The sequence below is a fragment of the Petromyzon marinus genome, chromosome 34 (assembly GCF_048934315.1).
Source record: "Petromyzon marinus isolate PM22_M1 ecotype Great Lakes invasive population chromosome 34, UKy_Petmar_22M1.pri1.0, whole genome shotgun sequence".
NCBI classification, from domain to species: domain Eukaryota; kingdom Metazoa; phylum Chordata; class Hyperoartia; order Petromyzontiformes; family Petromyzontidae; genus Petromyzon; species Petromyzon marinus.
The window spans coordinates 4,189,614-4,209,450 of NC_133700.1; the positions used below are offsets into that span (position 1 = coordinate 4,189,614).

Consider the following 19,837-nt stretch of genomic DNA (forward strand, 5'->3'; position numbering starts at 1 on the left):
GGAGATGGAGGAGGAGACAGGAGGTGACTGAGAAGGAGGTGGAGACAGACGAGGGGACAGGAGACCCTGTACGGAGAGGAGACGGAAGGAGGCGGAGGAGTAAACGCACGCCAAGGAGGCAGGGGAGAGAGAATGCGAGAGGTTAGATGTTACGTCGATCTCCCGGCACCGTAGTTAAAACAACATTCGACGTTCTTTAAATCCCACGTGCCTGTCCACCCAGCAGTAACGTGCTGTAACAACCACACGGATAATAACCCCACGGTTAATCGCAAAGTGGGGTGTAGGGGGGGATGAAGGAGACAAAAAAAGGAGGGAACCTGCTGGAAAATCGGTGGACTCGTGGAGACAGACCCGGGGGACTGTGTCCTCCCGTCTCTGTCTGTGATGGGGGTGGTAAAGTGTGGGACACTCATGCCTGCTGTTCCAGGGCGTCTGGCCCCTTGGAGGGATCGGCAACAAAAACAATCACCAGAGAGGGCCCTGCGGAGCTCCCGTTGCAGTTGGTATCACATCCATTAGCAGTGGATTGAGCAAGTCATTTCAGGGATGCATTTTTTTTAAATACCACATAGAATGAGAGAAGATGGTTACTTAAACGTGGGTTTATACGGCGTCTAAATGCGACCGCATCTCGCGCACAGACGGTGGGCATATTTAAGAGTCACTCATAGGCAAGGAAACCAAGGAACGCCACATTGGCACGGGTGCTGTATTTTTATTACTTGTGCGGCTACGTTATTCATTCATTACTCCATCGTTATGGTTGTCATGTGCTATGTATGCATCGGCTGGACACAACTGGAACACATAACAGGGTTACAGTGTATACTTACAAGGACACTTTTTGAAGGTGGACTGGGCCCTAAAAAATATTAAATAGTGGGACGAGAGAAGCTTGGAGTGCTTCTGCAAAGCTAAACTTGATACTGTAACGAAAGAATACCTAAACATGTTCCTACACAATTGTTTACAACACTGCCTTTAAAGCAAAAAAACCCATGATAGACGTTATGGGCAATTTATTGCATTCTTGCGTATGGCAAATGTCGAGGTCTGCACGTCACGAGATGGCTTCAGGAAAGAGTCCGTTTAGTGTTGCTGTTCCTCTAAAGGAGCGCAGATTCAGTGGTTTACTATCCGGTCCATAGTTTGGGTTACACTGTGGTCTATCATTAATGTATCTCTATTATAACGTCTCTATGTGTCTATGGATGTCCTATCAGAGCCATTGTTTGGGTTGCATGGCCACAATGGCACTATGGCTTTGTCTTGTATTTCTCATTCATGAAAGGGCAACATTAATCCTGTGAGGTTTTTTTTGGGTTACATCGCATAAATATAAATGTGTCGTTAAACCCGCCACCACCCGACGCAGCCAATTGGTAAGGTTTGTCACGTAAATAGAGCGTGCCAATTCGTTACTGGTACAGCACACCGGTGTGTTGGAGAGCAAATCCACAACATTTACAATTTGAGTACGACGTTTCGCCAAGTAATTACAACTAGCATCATCAGGTGACAGCCAGATTCAATCTGAACTGACTAATTAGCCAATTAGTAAGGTTTGTCAATTACAACCAGCCTCATCAGACGACAGCCAGAGTTGTCGCCTAATGAGGCTGGTTGTAATTACCGGCGAAACGTCGGACTCGAATTGTAAATGTGGGTTTACTCTCCAACACACCGGCCCGGCAGAACGAGTAACGAATTGGCACGTTTTGCATTACGTGACAAACCTTACTGGTGGGGCGGGTATAACGACACACGATTATTTACGCGATCTAACGCAAACCCGCCTCTATTACAGACAATATTGGTCGCGAAAGCCGACTGCGTGTTGAACGAAGTGAACGTAGAAACACAGATTGTACGCAGGGAGTGGGGTCACGATGGGGGAGGGTGGGGGGGGTCACAAGGGGCGTGGGCGGGGGCGGGATCTGTGAACGACTCCGCCCCCTATCAACCGGAAACGCCCCCTCCCCGCCCCCTCCCCTTTCACCGGAAATTCGCTGTGGGGGGAAGGGCGGAGGATGGGGGCGGGGCCGTCTCGTGGGACCTTGCCAGTATGAAAGTATGAAAAATAAGAATAGTTTTGTTTTACCCTTTCTGGCAAAATAAAACAGGCGGTGTTAATATCTCGAAGACCAAAGAGATACCCTTTGTAAGGACTCAAGAACTACATTAACCACACACAGTGCTTGTGATAAACGTGCTCAACTGATAATTATATGGGCATTGTCTTTGACACTGATTGGTCGAGCCCTCAGCCCCGCCTCTACTAAGCGCCCGAATTTGGACCAATCACGGGCATTGTTTATGCGAGTCACGTGGCTCCGATCGCGTCCATTCGGCAAGAGGGGAACAAACGAATCTGTGGAGGCGAGGGAGGTGTGATGGCAGGCAGCGTGTGTGTCGTCTGTGTGTCTGTGTCGTGTGTGTGTGTTGTGTGTCGTCTGTGTGTATGTGTCGTGTGTGTGTGTGTCGTGTGTGTGTCGTCTGTGTCGTGTGTGTGTTGTGTGTGTCGTGTGTGTATGTTGTGCGTGTGTTGTGTGTCGTGTGTGTGGTATGCGTGTGTTGTGTGTGTGGTATCGTGTGTGTATGTTGTGCATGTGTTGTGTGTGTTGTGCGTGTGTCGTGCGTGTGGGGGGAGCGGTAGTGTGGCGCTAAGTGCGTTGCGCTATGAACCTAGCGACCCGGGTTCGATTCCCAATACCAGTGACGATTATCTGAGCCAGTCCTGGGCCTTTCCTAGGTCGACTCAGCCTCAAATGAGTACTTGGTGCGGTGTGTAAGCAACGCAACTGGGGAGACAAAGGCGGCCGGGCGTGGTGTTGGCCACCCACCCCCTCGTGTGCCGTGCCGGCCTTCATAGGTGCTGCTCGCTAACAGCACTTGCCCCTCCAGTCTGTTAAGGCTAAACGGGGGGATCTTTGTCGTGTGGGTGCTGTGCACTCACCCCAGGTACACGGGGCGACGGCAAGAATACCCCGCCACGACCCGATCCCCACATGACCCCCACTTCACCTGAGATCCCAACCTACCTGAACCTGACCCCGCCTCACCTCCGCTTGACCGGACCTGACCCTAACTTGACCCAAACTGCCTGCCACTTTACTCCATCTGATCTCCACCTGACCCCACCGGACCCCAACTAGACGCCGCCTGATCTCCCACTTCATCTTGTCTGACTCTTGATCCCACCAGATCCCACGCGTTAAAACGGAACGACGTACCACCAACATTCAACATAAACACAGTGACTCATAGAACCAAGAATATGAATCCCTGCAGTCACGAAAGCTTTAAATCAAAATTTAACAGCGACTCCCGTTGCTGCGTGACCCCGTTGTAAGTGTTATGTTTCGGCACGACAGTCAATGGTCCACACATTTTAAACAACACACACTGAGAACGGGGGTACTGATGTCAAGCCGTCCATCATATTATGAGCAAACATCTTGCATGTACACATCTTATAAAGCCACATTCTAATTGTGTAAATGACCCGTTAAACATTAACTTAATCGGCATTCCTCTGCGGTGGCGTAATGGTTACACCGTAGTCAACAGGCAGGTCACCTTCGGTCGGGTAAACTGGGGGGTACTCCTACCTCTTCCAAAGACGTCTGCCTAGCGTGGAAGAGTAGGCCAACTTGCCTTTTAAGAGAATATCTAGAAGCTTCTGCTCGTGGAGGCTCTTGCTCATGTTGCAGGGCTGCCTCTTTATAATTGCTTCAATAATTTACTGATTAAATTTTCCCTTCTCCATGAAAAAAAATCAATATTTACTTTGATGATCAAAAACCCAACCTGCAAAAACCAGAATCTTTACTACCTCATAATAAAATCCAAATGCATGGAATAAATAGCAACTCAGCTTTATTGTAATTATCATTTAAGAGTAGCAGCAGCAGCATTGTATCGGTGGTAAAATATTACAAATCATTTGGCTCAAGTTTAAAAATGTAAGATGACTCCTAAACAAAACTTTTGAATTTCACCACAGCAGCAGCATCAGACCCCTCTTGACAAGTCACAGTACCAGTTCCTGGCTAGATAAGTGGTTCGTGAGAAGCGTCGAGTCAGAGGGGTAAGTGGCATTCCGAGGGGTCGACCTCATTACTGGCCTGTAAACGAAACTGAAAAGCGAACGAGAGTTGAAGAGGAACCCCCGAGCCTAGAAAAGTGCCAGAGGTGAATGCGTGGGGTAAGGTCGTTGAAATTAAGAGGAAGACTCGCTGCTTGTTGCTTCGGGGCGGGGTACCCATCTGTTGTCCTGGTACGGGTGCTCAATTTTAGCTGGAATAGGCCGGCAAAACTATTCCGGGAATTATTTTGACGTGCCGTCTCCATCTCGCCTTGTTTTGTCCTCATATATATTTTTTATAAACCTGTGTATAGAATTATAGTAATATAGGGTAAAATACCAAAGGATTATTAGGCATCGGTGTTGCAGTGCCTGTCAATAACCAACCCTGGATGGTTCTAATGTTTGGTTGGATAGTTGGTAGGGGTTAAGGGGAGGATTAGCATTTGATTGTCTCATGAGCTCTGCTCACCAATTTGCAATGCATTTCTTTTTCAACTTGTTGTTTCGTGTTTCAGTGTTGGTCTTCACAGCACCCTGCACACGGACCAGTCTACAGGCGAATGAAACGCTGGCCATCTGTCAAGTGCGTTTCGCCAGATGCAATGAGTATTGGTCTCCACCATCACCCAAAATGGCCCACGTTCCTGCGTGTAGCCCGAGCACGAGGAATTTGTTGGGGTTTTATGAGAAGTCTGACCTTGCTAAATTCCAATGCCACTTCCTCGTGTGAACGCCATGAAGGTGCAATGGGTGCAGTGGACATTTCGCAATGGGGAGTCCAGAGGAATGGGGAAGTGTTGGACAATCATTAATAATGTATGCATCATTTATACCTTAAGCCACAGGCGAAACAAATAATGTTCGCGTCCCCCCCTGCGAAAACACATCTGTCGTGTTACAGTGCTCCTGTTTACCATGTGAAGTTCCTTTTGCTGCGTGAGCCGGCAGTTTCTGTATTGGCTTTCTCTTTTGATTGTCACCGCGCCGTGTCCCACGTGTATGATTATTTGCATAGATACATTCCAGCAGCGGTCACAGTAGTGACGACAATCGGCGGCCGTGGGCCCGTCCCATCACACATCCGAGGTGGTGGTGGCACCGCGCTCCTCCACCTCCTGCCCGTGCTCGCCGCACACGCGTCCGCCGAGGCAGCCGCAAGCGCACGGCGACGCACGGGACGGTGATCCGACCACCGCGCTGACCTCGGGGCTTCGCACGGCCCCGGGCGGGCCCGGGAGGGCCGGAGGCCGGGCGGGTCCCGTAATGGGGTTCTCGTCCTCCACGGCACGTGCCTTGTCGTAGTCGAGCAGACGCCAGTGCTGGTTCACGGCGAGCCAGCGGCGCACCACGCGGCGTACCGAAGGGCCCTCGTGCACAATGAGGCCTGCCGTACGTGGGTGGAAAATACATACAGCAGACTCTTTGTGATCTCATCGTCCTTATAGAACCTTTCCCAATTTTTATTCCAACTGTGTTTGGCATCAGGGCATGAGCTAAAGAAATGTCCGTTTGAAAATGTGGCTCAGAGGATGACCACGACAGAGGTCGGCAACGAGATCGGTTCGTTTACACGAGCAAGGTGGATCCTGGCATCGTGAGACCACAACACGGGGAGGCCTTCACCCATTGCTGGATAATTAATTAATGGCTGATAATGATGCTTTTCAATGTTTTGGCAATGTTTGTAAAACAAATAAATACAGTTTATATATAAAAGACTGTCCCTTATATTGCATTGTTATATATTTAGAGTTTTTCAATTCTATTGAAATTGTGTATGCTGGTGATTCATATTTGAGTTTTGGTTTAGGCTACGTAATGATCTGACCAATTTTTATTGTGAGGAACCCTCGACCACCCAACACGGCCAAATAAATTAATGAGCATGCGTAAAAGCGTTTAACACGCCACTTATTTATTGTTTTAGCTTTGCAATAACTTTAAGAATGATCATTTATCAATGAGACAATATGGAAATGTACAATCCTCTTAACAAAATGTAGCAATTTGATACTATACATACATTGTATATAATTGCTACATTTGGTAGCGATGATTGTTGTCACATTTCACGTTTGTACTTGTACTCATGACATAATTTGGCTGTGTCGGGTGTTGGAGGATTCCTAATGGCAGGGATTTGGACAAATCCTTCCGTGGTCCAATCCAAATATATATGTCATGAATCATAACATTGGCTGTGAAAACCGATAGGCTATGTGTTTGCCGGTCTGACGGTGTCACTTTATAAAAAGTATGGATGCATAACTCTTGCAGAGAGGAATGCTGGCATTCGCTTATAGATTAACCTGTTTTTCTCATATTGCAACGAGCAAAACAGGTTTATCTAAAAGTCATGCATCTGTGAAAGTAGCCAGACTTGACTGACTCTCAGCTGCTGCCTCCAGGGCCCTGTGCGTCACGAGCGCTCGATGGTACTGATGGCGCTTATCACTGCCGCTGGTGCCTGTGTGTTCCATTATGAGCGGTGGCGCAACGGTTAGCACACTGCGCTACAAACCCGGCGACCCCAGTTCGATTCCCGCTCATGGCCACCAACGCCAGTGACGATTATCCGAACCGGTCCTGGGCCTCTCCTAGGTCGACTCAGCCTTAAATGAGTACCCAGTGTGGTGTGTAAACATCAGCACTGGGGAGACAATGGTGTTGGCCACCCATCCCATCGTGCGCCGTGCCGGCCTTCAAAGGTGCTCGCTCACAGCACTTGCCCCAAAAGTCTATTAAGGCTATATGTAGGGGAGATCTTTGTCTTTGCTGTTGCCTGGTGTCATCATCTACAACCTGAGTCTGTCACACAACGCGTCGACACCCGCCTGCCCAGCTATTACTTCATAACTTCATGAGTACAATGTGCTCGCATACACTCCGCAAATACCTAAGATATTGGTACCCCGGACCGTCACTTTGACCGCACCCGGGCGTCGTTTTGCGAAGAGCAATGAACCAAAGCTCCACACCGCCAGCCGGATTTAAACTACTGGGCTACCACCTCTGAGCTCTTGATCAAGCGAATCAAAATCAACCACTGTTATGTGATAACTCAAAAGCTTCCTCACTGGCACTGATATATTCAAAATTTATACAACTGAATCATTTGGCGGGACCCCGGGGTCCCGCAAAAATCAGGTCAATTATTATTATTTTTCAGTCCGCCCACTCGTGATCCCGACAGCAACGCGCCGCCCGCCCAGACTCGCGCCAACGAGCGCCAGCAGCAGGCGGCGATCAACACGATGGGCGCCACCCCACCGGCCAAACGCAAGCCCCGGGGGGCGTCCACCGCAGTCGCGCGCGGCGACGACGCCCTCCGGTCAGCCGTCGATCCTCGGCTTCTTTGCCAAGGCGAGCCCCGCCCCCCAGGCAGTGACTTTAACGTGTTTATGTAATTTTTCAGCTTTTTACGAAACTTAGTGCCCCGAATAGCTCTCAACGAGGCCAATCGATTGACGCTAGTTTTGTTGTCGGTAAGGCAAGACTCGTGTCGCTACGCGGTTTTTCCCACCCCGGGGCAGTGATGGGACCCCGGGGTCCCGCCAATTGCTTCAATTGTTACAGTGGGTTGATGAGTATTAAAGAGAGAGACACTTGTGGAGCTTCCACGGATATATAATTATCATCTCACAGCCACTTGTGGAGCTACAAACGGATATCGCAGAAATATCTCGGGAGGGGAGGGGGTAACAAATCTAACGTCGGTCTGGATTGTGAAACCTCATAAATCAGCATCGCTTTAGTCCATGTGGACTCAAGCATTGCGTACGTGTTTTGAAATTCGTGCGTACGGTTGGGTGAAAAACTGGGACTTTGTTAAGTGCCAATCAGCATCCAGTCCCTGGGGACAGGGCGTGCTCGGCTCACTTCCCTGAGTAATTTATCCGGGGCATAAAAGTGGCAGCCTGGGGGCCCTAACTCCACCCTAAAGAGATACTGCGAGCAGCGGTTCTCTCGCCACACAGGCGAACTAGTATTATTCGAGGGTATTATGAGTGCATTTTTTCCATTTAATATATCATGGACCACATATATCTTGTGGCCGTGATTAGTCTTACGTCACTGCAGGATCATCGTAGATTCCATTAAAGTGCCATTTCTGTTGCTTGCATCCGCTGTGCCATTTACGAATGCAAAAGGGCCATTGCCTGAAACGTCGCCGATTATATATTTTTTTATCTTAAGGCCCACACAGTGTTACTGATGAGTGTGTTAAGGTATTTTCTTGGGGGTATATGTTACTGGTATTGATCCCCTGAACACTCACAGAACAATGACTGTTTTCATCAAAATCGGTGCTCCTGTGGTCTAGGTGACCGAGTCACTGCCCTCCCGCGTTGCACTACTTCTTTCGTAAATTATCTGAAGACAAATTGATTTGTTGTGGCCACTTGGGTGTTCTGCGAGTTTGAGGAAACATCAAAGCCGCACCCGGATGCTGCTTGCTGAACCTAATTATTGGCGAGGGAATATTAATTTCGGGACTTTTTCCACATCGACATCTCTCAGCTGGGGAAGGGGGGGGGACATCGTTAATGGAATAATGACCATTCATAAGCTATTATTTGATGTTAATTATTGAGTAATACGTATTAATTCACACAAACGAATTCAGGTGATATGAGGCAAACACGTTACATAGCCCATCCCAATGAACACGTTCGTAACCCTAAACCCTGACCCAAACCTCACCCCTGATCTCTTAACGGGGCCATGGGAGACTCCCTGGTGTTGTTGCTTTCATGGGAGCGCCCCGTGCTGCCTGGTCACGGTATAGCACGTGGCGATATCTGTGGGCAGCAGGGCCCAGTGCAGTCACATACATTATGTATCCTCCTCCCATCTTCACAAAACCCGCACTGAGCAGCATCGTGAGATGCGGTCAAACAACCCACACGATGCATACTGTGGTGAGGAAGGCCCTCACCATCCAACCGTGGATGGGCACACATGCCCAACTCATTTGTAATGAGTTGGGCATGTGCTCCTACCTGCCTATGTGTGGTGAGGGGGTGGTCAAAGCCCCCTGTGACTAATTTCCAGCACCACTTAGAACCGGTCTCCGCTATGCTGGGCTTTTCCCTGTCACGTACAGATTGGGTTTTATGAGAACAGTTCGCTACCATCCCAGGAATGGCCCAGGAACAGTAGCACAGCAGTGGGCTCACATCACCGTGTCCCACGAACAATGCGGTTAGCGTAAAGCTACCATATTATCGGGAGGCTCCTGCGGTCAGCCCCGCCCGTTTTATAACCCCACCCACTTTGTAACCACGCCCACTCCATCGCTATCCCAACCCGCACGGAGGAAGCCGATTCGCTGTCTCTCATATTGGCCCCGACCACTTATTCAAGTAGCCCCGACCTTTGCAAGTCTCACAAGTTGATCATCTCATGTGGTGGTGGACGATGGTCGCATCTGTTTGTTGGTCCGTCAACTCCTCTAGGAGCCATGCACCGTGGAGGACCTCGTCAGGGCTACAGACCGGGCCACACCATTATCATGTTCGTCGTCGTCATCAAACAAGTGCTCGATACTGGATAAACATCTCACTGTCGTGTGAGGTAAGGCCCATCGAGATATATAGCTCTTTTTCAGAATCAACCTGGCCACAAATGATCGCTCAACGAAGTGGCTTATCGTGTGGAAATGTATAGCAGCCAAATACTCCAAAAGCATGTTTCTTAATTGTGGAGGGAAAAACCGGAGTGCCCGGGTAAAAAAATCCCACACAACCACGGAAAGAGACATGCAAACTCCAAATATGCAGGCGTCAGGTTTGGTATCGAAACCACAACCTGCATAACAGACGAGGTAGTAAACGTCTCGCCACCGTGGCGCATATGAGCATGAGGCCGAAACATTTTAAAGTTGGGACAAAATCAGGGTGGCTGTGGTGCGTAGTGTGCACTGTGGGACGGAGACGCGGCCCAGCGGTGACATGTTCGCTGCTTTTTTGCAGAGGTTCGCATGTTGAATCCAGTCAGGGCACCCTGGTTAACGCGGGGGTGTGTTAACGCTGGGGTGTTGAGATCCCCTGACGTCATACGAAGAGGGCGGGCCATTGTGTGCCTGCGCTACCGGCTAAATTTGCCAAATTAGAAAAGTGACACCGTCAATTGCTCATTTGGGATTTCACACAGCAGAAGTATTCATCGCCTCCTGCCAGCAGCCTAATGCCCGATAACAGGACAGGTGCTGAGCCATCATGTGCCCACACAGCCATCATGTGCCCACACATGATGGCTGTCCATTGGGGAGGGTGGGCCATTTGAATTGATAATTAATCAAGTTGTCACGCGAGCCAACGTGGCCAGTGTATCCCTGCTTCACCAGCACCACCGGTGCTGCGACTGGCGAGCAATCAACAACATTTAAACGGGTTAACGACATTCCGCCGATCGTCGTCACCGGCATCATCAGGCAGTTGCAACAGCGAGACAAGTCTCCAGCAACACCGGTACCGCTCAAAGCGGCCGTAAATCGGCCCGCTCGTTCTCGCGACTTCGATTTATCGGCCGTGTGCCGCGCCTACCGATGCACACGACGTCCATGCAGGCGTACATGGCGTAGCACACGCGGAACAGCGGGTCCACGCGCTGCCAGCGCGCGGCGGGGCTGAACGCCGACCACAGCAGCCACGCGAGGCTGGCGAAGAGGAACACAGCGCCCAGCACCACGGCCGACACCTGCACGCGCTCCACCACCGACAGAGACACGGCGCGCCACTGCGCACGCACGCACAAAAGACAAAGATTCCCCCGTGCAGCCTCGACAGACTGTTGGGGCAAGTGCTGTTAGCGAGTAGCGCCTATAAAGGTGGGTGGCCAGCACGACGCCCGACCGCCTTTGTCTCCCCAGTGGCGATGTTTATACACCGCACCAGGTACTCATTTGAGGCTGAGTCGACCTAGGGGAGGTCCCATGACCGGTTCAGATAATCGTCACTGGTGTTGGGCCGTGAGCGCGAATCGAACTTGGGTCGCCAGGTTCATCGTGCGGTGCGCTAACCACTGCACCACCACTCCGCGCACACGGATACACACACGTACACATGCAAACACGCACGCACCCCACTGCCTACGGAGCCGCTATCACAGACACATCCACAAGCATGGATGCCAACATTTGTGCGACCTTGTCCTTGCCATGACGAGAGAACCTTGCTGCTCAAACAGATGAATGAGACCGCCTCTCAAACCACTTGCGCGCTGTGTCGACACATTGACAACGCTGAACATATCGTTATTTTTTGTTCCCTGGACACATTAACGCTGACCGAGTGCGTGCACGACTTATATTCTCAAGTATCGGTGTCTTTTTTCGCTCAAACTGGAAACGAACAAATCACCAATCGTCAAAGGGAGACTCTGCACTCTGGTATTTAGAGTGATCCCATTGGGGCCTCGTGGGCTCTGGCGGTCGGGGTCAGGGTTAGTGGGCAGGGTTTAGTGGTTAGGGTTTAGTGGTTAGGGTTAGTGGTTAGGGTTAGTGGTTATGGTTTAGTGGTTAGGTTTAGTGGTTAGTGGTTAGTGATTATGGTTTAGTGGTTAGGGTTTAGTGGTTAGGGTGAGTGGTTATGGTTTAGTGGTTAGGGTTAGTGGTTAGGGTTTAGTGGTTAGGTTTAGTGGTTAGGGTTTAGTGGTTAGGGTTTAGCGGTTAGGGTTAGTGGTTAGGGTTTAGTGGTTAGGGTTAGTGGTTAGGGTTAGTGGTTAGGGTTTAGTGGTTAGGCTTAGTGGTTAGGGTTAGTGGTTAGGGTTTAATAGTTAGGGTTAGTGGTTAAGGTTTAGTGGTCAGGGTTTAGTGGTTAGGGTTAGTGGTTAGGGTTTAGTAGTTAGGGTTTACTGGTTAGGGTTTAGTGGTTAAGGTTTAGTGGTTAGGGTTTAGTAGTTAGGTTTAGTGGTCAGGGTTTAGTGGTTAGGGTTTAGTGGTTAGGGCTTAGTGGTCAGGGCTTAGTGGTTAGGGTTTAGTGGTTAGGGTTTAGTGGTTAGGGTGTAGTGGTCAGGGCTTAGTGGTTAGGGTTTAGTGGTTAGGGTTTAGTGGTCAGGGCTTAGTAGTTAGGGTTTAGTGGTTAGGGTTTAGTGGTTAGGGTGTAGTGGTCAGGGCTTAGTGGTTAGGGTTTAGTGGTTAGGGTTTAGTAGTTAGGGTGTAGTGGTCAGGGCTTAGTGGTTAGGGTGTAGTGGTCAGGGCTTAGTGGTTAGGGTGTAGTGGTCAGGGCTTAGTGGTTAGGGTTTAGTGGTTAAGGTTTAGTGGTTAGGGTGTAGTGGTGAGGGCTTAGTGGTTAGGGTTTAGTGATTAGGGTTTAGTGGTTAGGGTTTAGTAGTTAGAGTTTGTGTTGAAGGGGAGGGGGGGGAGGCTCTCGATCGCACCTGCAGGGGCCCCTTGAGGCGCGCGGGCAGCGCTCGGTAGCGACTGCCGCACAGCTCACAGCTCCACGAGCCACGCTCGCTCGTCCACTGCAGCAGGCAGCGCTGGTGCGAGAAGCGCACCGAGCCAGCGCAGCGACACGGGCTCAGCAGCAGCCCCTGCCGAGGTCAGGGTGGGGGGGGGGCACGGGGGGGGGGGCACGGGGCAGCCAGGGCCACACGGCAAACGGGCACGGGCATTCCGTGAGTAAGGGGCTGTCCATAAATGACGTCACGCGATTTTGGACGATTTTTTACCTCCCCCCCCCCATCGTCACACGGCGTCACAAAAAGTCAGACCCCCCCTCAGATATGACGTCACAAAACTCTGCCCCCCCCCCCCGCAAAATAAAACATGCTTCAAATCGCTTTAAACTATTGTCATTGTAGTGCGTATTTAATGTGCCGCTGCACTCTGATTTTGTAGGAGAACACATTTATTTAAAAAAGTCTATTTAATTAAGTAGAACGTGTTGTCTATATTTATTTAAAGTTGCGCATTTTTATGTGACGTCACATTTCTCACCCCCCCCCCCCTCGTCACACATCGTCACAAATGTCTGACCCCCCCCCCCAGGTGCGTGACGTCATTTATGGACGACCCCTAAGCGCTCTTCCTCTGTGAGTTTGTTTAGCACAGTTGCTGAGAACAGACCCGACGGAACAACAAGCGGCCAGCGACAAGCTGCACTATCCAGGCTGTAAATAGATAACGGCGTTGTAACGCGTTTATAAACGTGAACATGGTTATTGTTAGTAGCGGTACTGTAGTAGTAGTAGTATCAGAGATGGTGGTGGTGGTGGCCGTGGGATGGAATTTGAAAGTGGAGCAGTCGGAGGGAAGACGCAGGTGCAGTGATCTGCTGTGCGGTGGTGGTTGAATACGGTACGGGTGAGATGAAACGGTGAGTCTGGTAGGGTGGTGAGTGGGTCATTGAGTGGGAGGTTGAGTGGGTGAGTGGTACATCGGGCCAGTCATCTCAGGCAATCAACCCATGGCAACCGGGTCTGTCTCGTGACCTCCTGCCGGCGGGCGTTCGACGCTTCACGTTGGCCTTAAAGTGCACCTGGCCTGGCACAAGCCTCGTGGTGATATCCCCGCCACTTCGTGGCGAATGGCGGTTGTTGTTGGTGGTGTAACCTGCAGCGTCGTGGTTGAACACAGGGGTAGCGATGATCGATGGCACAACACAGTTAGTGTCTGCTTGAACAGTGCCCATGGAAGTAGTAGCGATAGCAGGGTGATAAGGAGGCGTGTGTACATGATGTGCGTGTACCGTATATAGATTCAAAATTTGTGTGTATTATGTACGTGAATCATGTACATCGTTATTTAGAAACGAATAATAATACAGTTACAATCAATTGCAGGCCTTTGTCAATCCACTGCTGGATAAAGGCCTCTCCACACGATATCGGTCATGGGAATTGTTCAACCATAACTTCGGCCACGCTGGTAAGTGCGGGTTTGTGAAGGGTGCATCCAGGATCAGTTCAGATATAATTCGCCACCGATGTTAACCGTGGCCCCGATTCGAACTCGGGTGGCCTGGTGCTCAACGCAGTTCGCTCTGGGCAGTGACGCGGCCCAGTGGTAGCGCGTTCGCCGCTCATTGCAAAAGTTCACAGTTCGAATCCAGCCGCCACCCCGATTAATACTGCCGGTGTAACAGCCATAATACTGCTACTTCTAAGCACCGTCTGCTTCAGTGGACGTTTAAGATCCCATGACATATTCCGCAAGAGTCGGCGATTGTGTGCCAGCTTTACGGTACAATTTTTGCCAAATTAGAAAAATGACACCGCGAGTTACTCAATTTGGATTGTACACACAGCAGCACCCTGACTGGTAGACACTCTTGCAGATGAGACTCAACATGGTCTCTTGGGGTTTAAACACGACAGCCATCATCGCCTCCTACTGGCAGACCGATGCCCCCAGGTCACTCTTGCAAATGAGCCTCTATCCTGGTCTCTCTTGAGAGTCTCACCTGGTCACACTAAAGTAACAATAACTATACCGCTCTATATCTGAGGACCCCCATCTCCAAGCTCTGAGGCCAAGGGGTCATCACGGCCAAGGCCGTTAATGATACGTCTCTATGTAACACGATTTTTGTTCCTGGGTAGTAAGTGTTATTTTCTAATTGCTCAAAAGTATAGAAAATGGCTATTATTATTCGACCACAAACTTTGAATTTGTGAAGGAATGACACAAATGCACACGTTTTCTAAAAAAAAAAGGTTAATTTCAAAAGATCACTGTCCTGGTCACAAAAGCAAAGTTTGCGGGGAATAATAGCCATTTTCTACACTTTTGAGGCATAAGCAATTGGAAATAACACTTACTACCCAGGAATACATTTTAAAAAAATTGTTGTTACACTGTACCACGACTCCGCCAGCGCTCTCTGGCTCCTGGCCGTTACCCCGCGCAGTCGACGCCGTGGCAGTGAATATACAGGGAGCACATGATACGCATCCTTCAAGTGCAGTACCTGTAACTACATGTCAAATACACAAGTATTTAATGTTGTTACAGATCCCATCAGCCGCGTGCATAATTTCAGCAGCATCGGTTCAATACGTGGAAATCTTCTGAACGGGTTTCGGCATTCAGCGCCTCATCAGCAGTCAGCCGTGCTGGTAAACCGCCAACTGTTGTAGGCAACGGCCATCACTTTAACATCGGGGTCCTGGTTTGACGGGAAGTACAGATTTGCGAAAGAGATTGCGCAGTCTGCTTGCAGTATTTTGTTTAGCTATTATTAGAGCCGGGGGAGAGAGACTGCAGACCGAGAAGACTCCACCTGTTCGGGCCCCTGGAAGCAAATCCTGCAGATCGGGGGTGTCCGAGACCCCGTTCCCAATGACCCCGCATCCTGGCGGCTCCGGTCCCCCTCGTTGGGTTCCTCCACCCCGCGGCAGCTCATGTTTCGGGGTCCCCTCGCCTCGGCGGGGGGGGGGGGGGGGGTTCCAAGGGGATTTCTCAAGACTCCTCCAGTTGCGCCCTCAGGGTCCCCTCTGCGCCTTCAGGACCCCAGCGGACCCCGGCGTAAGCTCCCAGCGACATCCCCTCCCCCGGCTGATCGCGTCCATGGCAACGGCTTTTAAACTGCTCCGTCACGCGCATTGGTACCAGAGGGGATTCCTCGCGCGTGACGTCAGTGACCGGGGAATACCCCCCACCCCTCCCCACCCTCCCGTCCCCCCTACGCCGTTCTTCTTCTTCCAGCGGTTGCCTCGTTCACCACCACCACCACAAGTCGCGAACTTCCGCGGATTTCTTGTTGATGCAGCAGCCCGTCAGCGGTGCGCGCTATACAGCACACACACAAACATACACACACAAACACACACACGAACATACACACACAAACACACACACAAACATACACACAAACATACACACACAAACATACACACACAAACATACACACACGAACATACACACAAATATATACACACAAACATGCAAACAAACATACACACACAAACATACACACACAAACATACACACAAACATACACAAACATACACGCAAAAATACACACACACACATGAACACAAACACACAAAGATACACACAAACATAAACACACGCAAACATAAGGACACAAACATATACACAAACATACACGCAAACATACACACAAACATACACACAAACACACAAAGATACACACGCAAACATACACAAACACACACACAAACATACACACAAACATAAACACACGCAAACAAACACACATACACACAGACATAAACATACACACAAACATACACACAAACGAACATAAATACACACAAACAAACATAAACACACACACACAAGCACACACACAAACATACACACAAACATAAACACACGCAAACATAAACACACATACACACAGACATAAACACACACAAACACAAACAAACATAAACACACACACAAACACACACAAACAAGCATACACACAAACATACACACACGCAAACAAACACACACATACACACAGACATAAACACACACAAACATACACACACAAACATAAATACACAAAGGCTGTTGTAGTGGCTACAGGCCTCACCTGCACGGGTAAAAGTAGCCACATTATCCCGATACTCCGACCAGCCAAAATAACTCTCAAAACAATGCTGGTTCAACTTCAAGATCGCCCTGTTTTCAAAATCTTCCAAGTACTAATGCTTGACTCCCTCTCCCCTCTCATCTCACTCTACTCCCCTCCACACACTCTCCTACCTCTCCCCTCTCATCTCACTCTACTCCCCTCCACGCACTGTCCTACCTCTCCCCTCTCATCTCACCCTACTCCCCTCCACGCACTCTCCTACCTCTCCCCTCTCATCTCACCCTACTCCCCTCCACGCACTCTCCTACCTCTCCCCTCTCATCTCACTCTACTCTCTCCACACACTCTCCTACCTCTCTCATCTCATCTCACTCTACTCCCCTCCACGCACTCTCCTACCTCTCCCCTCTCATCTCACTCTACTCCCCTCCACGCACTCTCCTACCTCTCCCCTCTCATCTCACTCTACTCCCATCCACACACTCTCCTACCTCTCCCCTCTCATCTCACTCTACTCCCCTCCACGCACTCTCCTACCTCTCCCCTCTCATCTCACTCCACTCCCCTCCACGCACTCTCCTACCTCTCCCATCTCATCTCACTCTGCTCCACTCCTCGTTATCTCCGCTACAGAAGACGAGGGTTCCTGTCAAAGCCGCCAAGCATACGGTGCGCTATACACAGTGTGTGTGAGTGGGTTATACACAGTGTGAGTGAGTGGGTTATACACAGTGTGTGTGAGTGGGTTATACACAGTGTGTGTGAGTGGGTTATACACAGTGTGTGTGAGTGGGTTATACACAGTGTGTGTGAGTGGGTTATACACAGTGTGTGTGAGTGGGTTATACACAGTGTGTGTGAGTGGGTTATACACTGTGTGTGAGTGGGTTATACACAGTGTGTGTGAGTGCGCTATACACAGTGTGTGTGAGTGGGTTATACACAGTGTGTGTGAGTGGGTTATACACAGTGTGTGTGAGTGGGTTATACACAGTGTGTGTGAGTGGGTTATACACAGTGTGTGTGAGTGGGTTATACACAGTGTGAGTGGGTTATACACAGTGTGAGTGGGTTATACACAGTGTGTGTGAGTGGGTTATACACAGTGTGTGTGTGAGTGCGCTATACACTGTGTGTGTGAGTGGGTTATACACAGTGTGTGTGAGTGGGTTATACACAGTGTGTGTGAGTGGGTTATACACAGTGTGTGTGAGTGCGCTATACACAGTGTGTGTGAGTGGGTTGTACACAGTGTGTGTGAGTGGGTTATACACAGTGTGTGTGAGTGGGTTATACACAGTGTGTGTGAGTGGGTTATACACAGTGTGTGTGAGTGCGCTATACACAGTGTGTGTGAGTGGGTTGTACACAGTGTGTGTGAGTGGGTTATACACAGTGTGTGTGAGTGGGCTATGCACAGTGTGTGTGAGTGGGTTATAACCAGTGTGTGTGAGTGGGCTAAGGGGCCATCCATTGATTAGGTAAAAAAATCTGTCAAACTTGACCCCTCCCTGTACGCACGCGAACTTTTTACACCGACCCCCCCCCCCAGCTGCGTACGTACCCCTGACCCCCCCCCCCCCGAATCCTATAGAACGGCCGATATTTAAGATATTTAATCCACGCAGAAACGATCAAGCATTAATAACATGAACGTGTTTAAGCAAACAGATAGTCCACCGCCGGACTATCTAACTTATTTGAAGGCCAATGTAGACAAATTACTATCTTGGCTTCACCCCCCCCCCCCCCCTGTTTCCTATGCGAACATTGCCAGTAGACCCCCCCCATAGTCACGCGTGCGCATTTGGGTTAACCCCCCTCCATGCGTACGTACTAAATGGATGGCCCCTATACACAGTGTGTGTGTGCACACAATATAGACTGTAACAGACTGTTGGGGCAAGCGCTGTTAGCGAGTAGCGAGCACCTATGAAGGCCGGCACTGTGGCACACGAGGGGGTGGGTGGCCAGCACCACGCCCGACCGCCTTTGTATCCCCAGTGGCGATGTTCACACACCGCGCCAGGTACTCGTTTGAGGCTGAGTCGACCTAGGGGAGACCCAGGAGCGATTCAGATAATCGTCATCGGTATTGGCCGTGAACGGGAATCGAACCCGGGTCGCACGGTTTTGCGAACCGCTCCGCTATATAGCTTCCCACGTACACACGTGAACACGCGTGAGCACACACACGTGAACACGCGTGAGCACACACGCGTTAATACACACGCGTGGGACGCGTGAGCACATACGCGTGAACACACACGTTAACACACGCGTGAACACACACACGCGTGAACACACACACGCGTGAACACACACACAGGTTAACACACACGTTAACACACACGTTAACACACACATTAACACACACACACGTTAACACACACACTTTAACACACATACGCGTGAACACACACACAGGTTAACACACACACGGTAACACACACACGTTAACACACACGTTAATACACACGTTAACACACACGTTAACACACACACGTTAACACACACACGTTAACACACACACACGTTAACACACACACGTTAACACACACACGTTAACACACACACACGTTAACACACACACGTTAACACACGTTAACACACACGTTAACACACACACGTTAACACACACACACGTTAACACACACCTGCACGGTTGCCAGCTGCGGATCTTTCGCCACGTGATGCGCGATGTGAGGCACCTCGAGTCCGTCCGGACCCCGAGTCCCCTTACAGCGGCACCGCAGATACTATAGCCCCTGTCCTTATAGCGGCACCGCAGATACTATAGCCCCTGTCCCCTTACACCGGCACCGCAGATACTATAGCCCCTGTCCCCTTATAGCGGCACCGCAGATACTATAGCCCCTGTCCTTACACCGGCACCGCAGATACTATAGCCCCTGTCCCCTTATAGCGGCACCGCAGATACTATAGCCCCTGTCCTTACACCGGCACCGCAGATACTATAGCCCCTGTCCCCTTATAGCGGCACCGCAGATACTATAGCCCCTGTCCTTACACCGGCACCGCAGATACTATAGCCCCTGTCCTTACACCGGCACCGCAGATACTATAGCCCCTGTCCTTACACCGGCACCGCAGATACTATAGCCCATGTCCTTACACCGGCACCCCGTCACCCCAAGTCTCCCAATCTCACCGGACCCCAGTTCCCCCTCTTATCGCATCGTCCGAACCCCGATTCCCAGACTCCTAACCCGGATCGCTTGAACCG

General features: G+C 50.2%; 1 protein-coding gene and 1 long non-coding RNA gene across 2 annotated transcripts; one reads left to right on the plus strand and one right to left on the minus strand.

Annotated features, from left to right (window-relative positions):
• The first annotated feature begins 23 nt into the window (after positions 1–23).
• On the plus strand, positions 24–4,881 carry LOC142929769 (uncharacterized). The gene is made up of 2 exons (XR_012945920.1): positions 24–141; positions 4,609–4,881. It is a non-coding gene; the product is annotated as an uncharacterized LOC142929769 (long non-coding RNA).
• LOC116948609 (E3 ubiquitin-protein ligase MARCHF4-like) lies at positions 704–19,837 on the minus strand. The gene is made up of 5 exons (XM_032965443.2): positions 19,248–19,837; positions 15,322–15,830; positions 12,476–12,631; positions 10,642–10,834; positions 704–5,477 (listed from the first exon to the last, which is right to left on the minus strand). The coding sequence occupies exons 2-5, from the start codon at positions 15,442–15,444 to the stop codon at positions 5,167–5,169; spliced, it is 783 nt and encodes a 260-aa protein (XP_032821334.1). The 5' UTR covers positions 15,445–15,830; positions 19,248–19,837; the 3' UTR covers positions 704–5,166.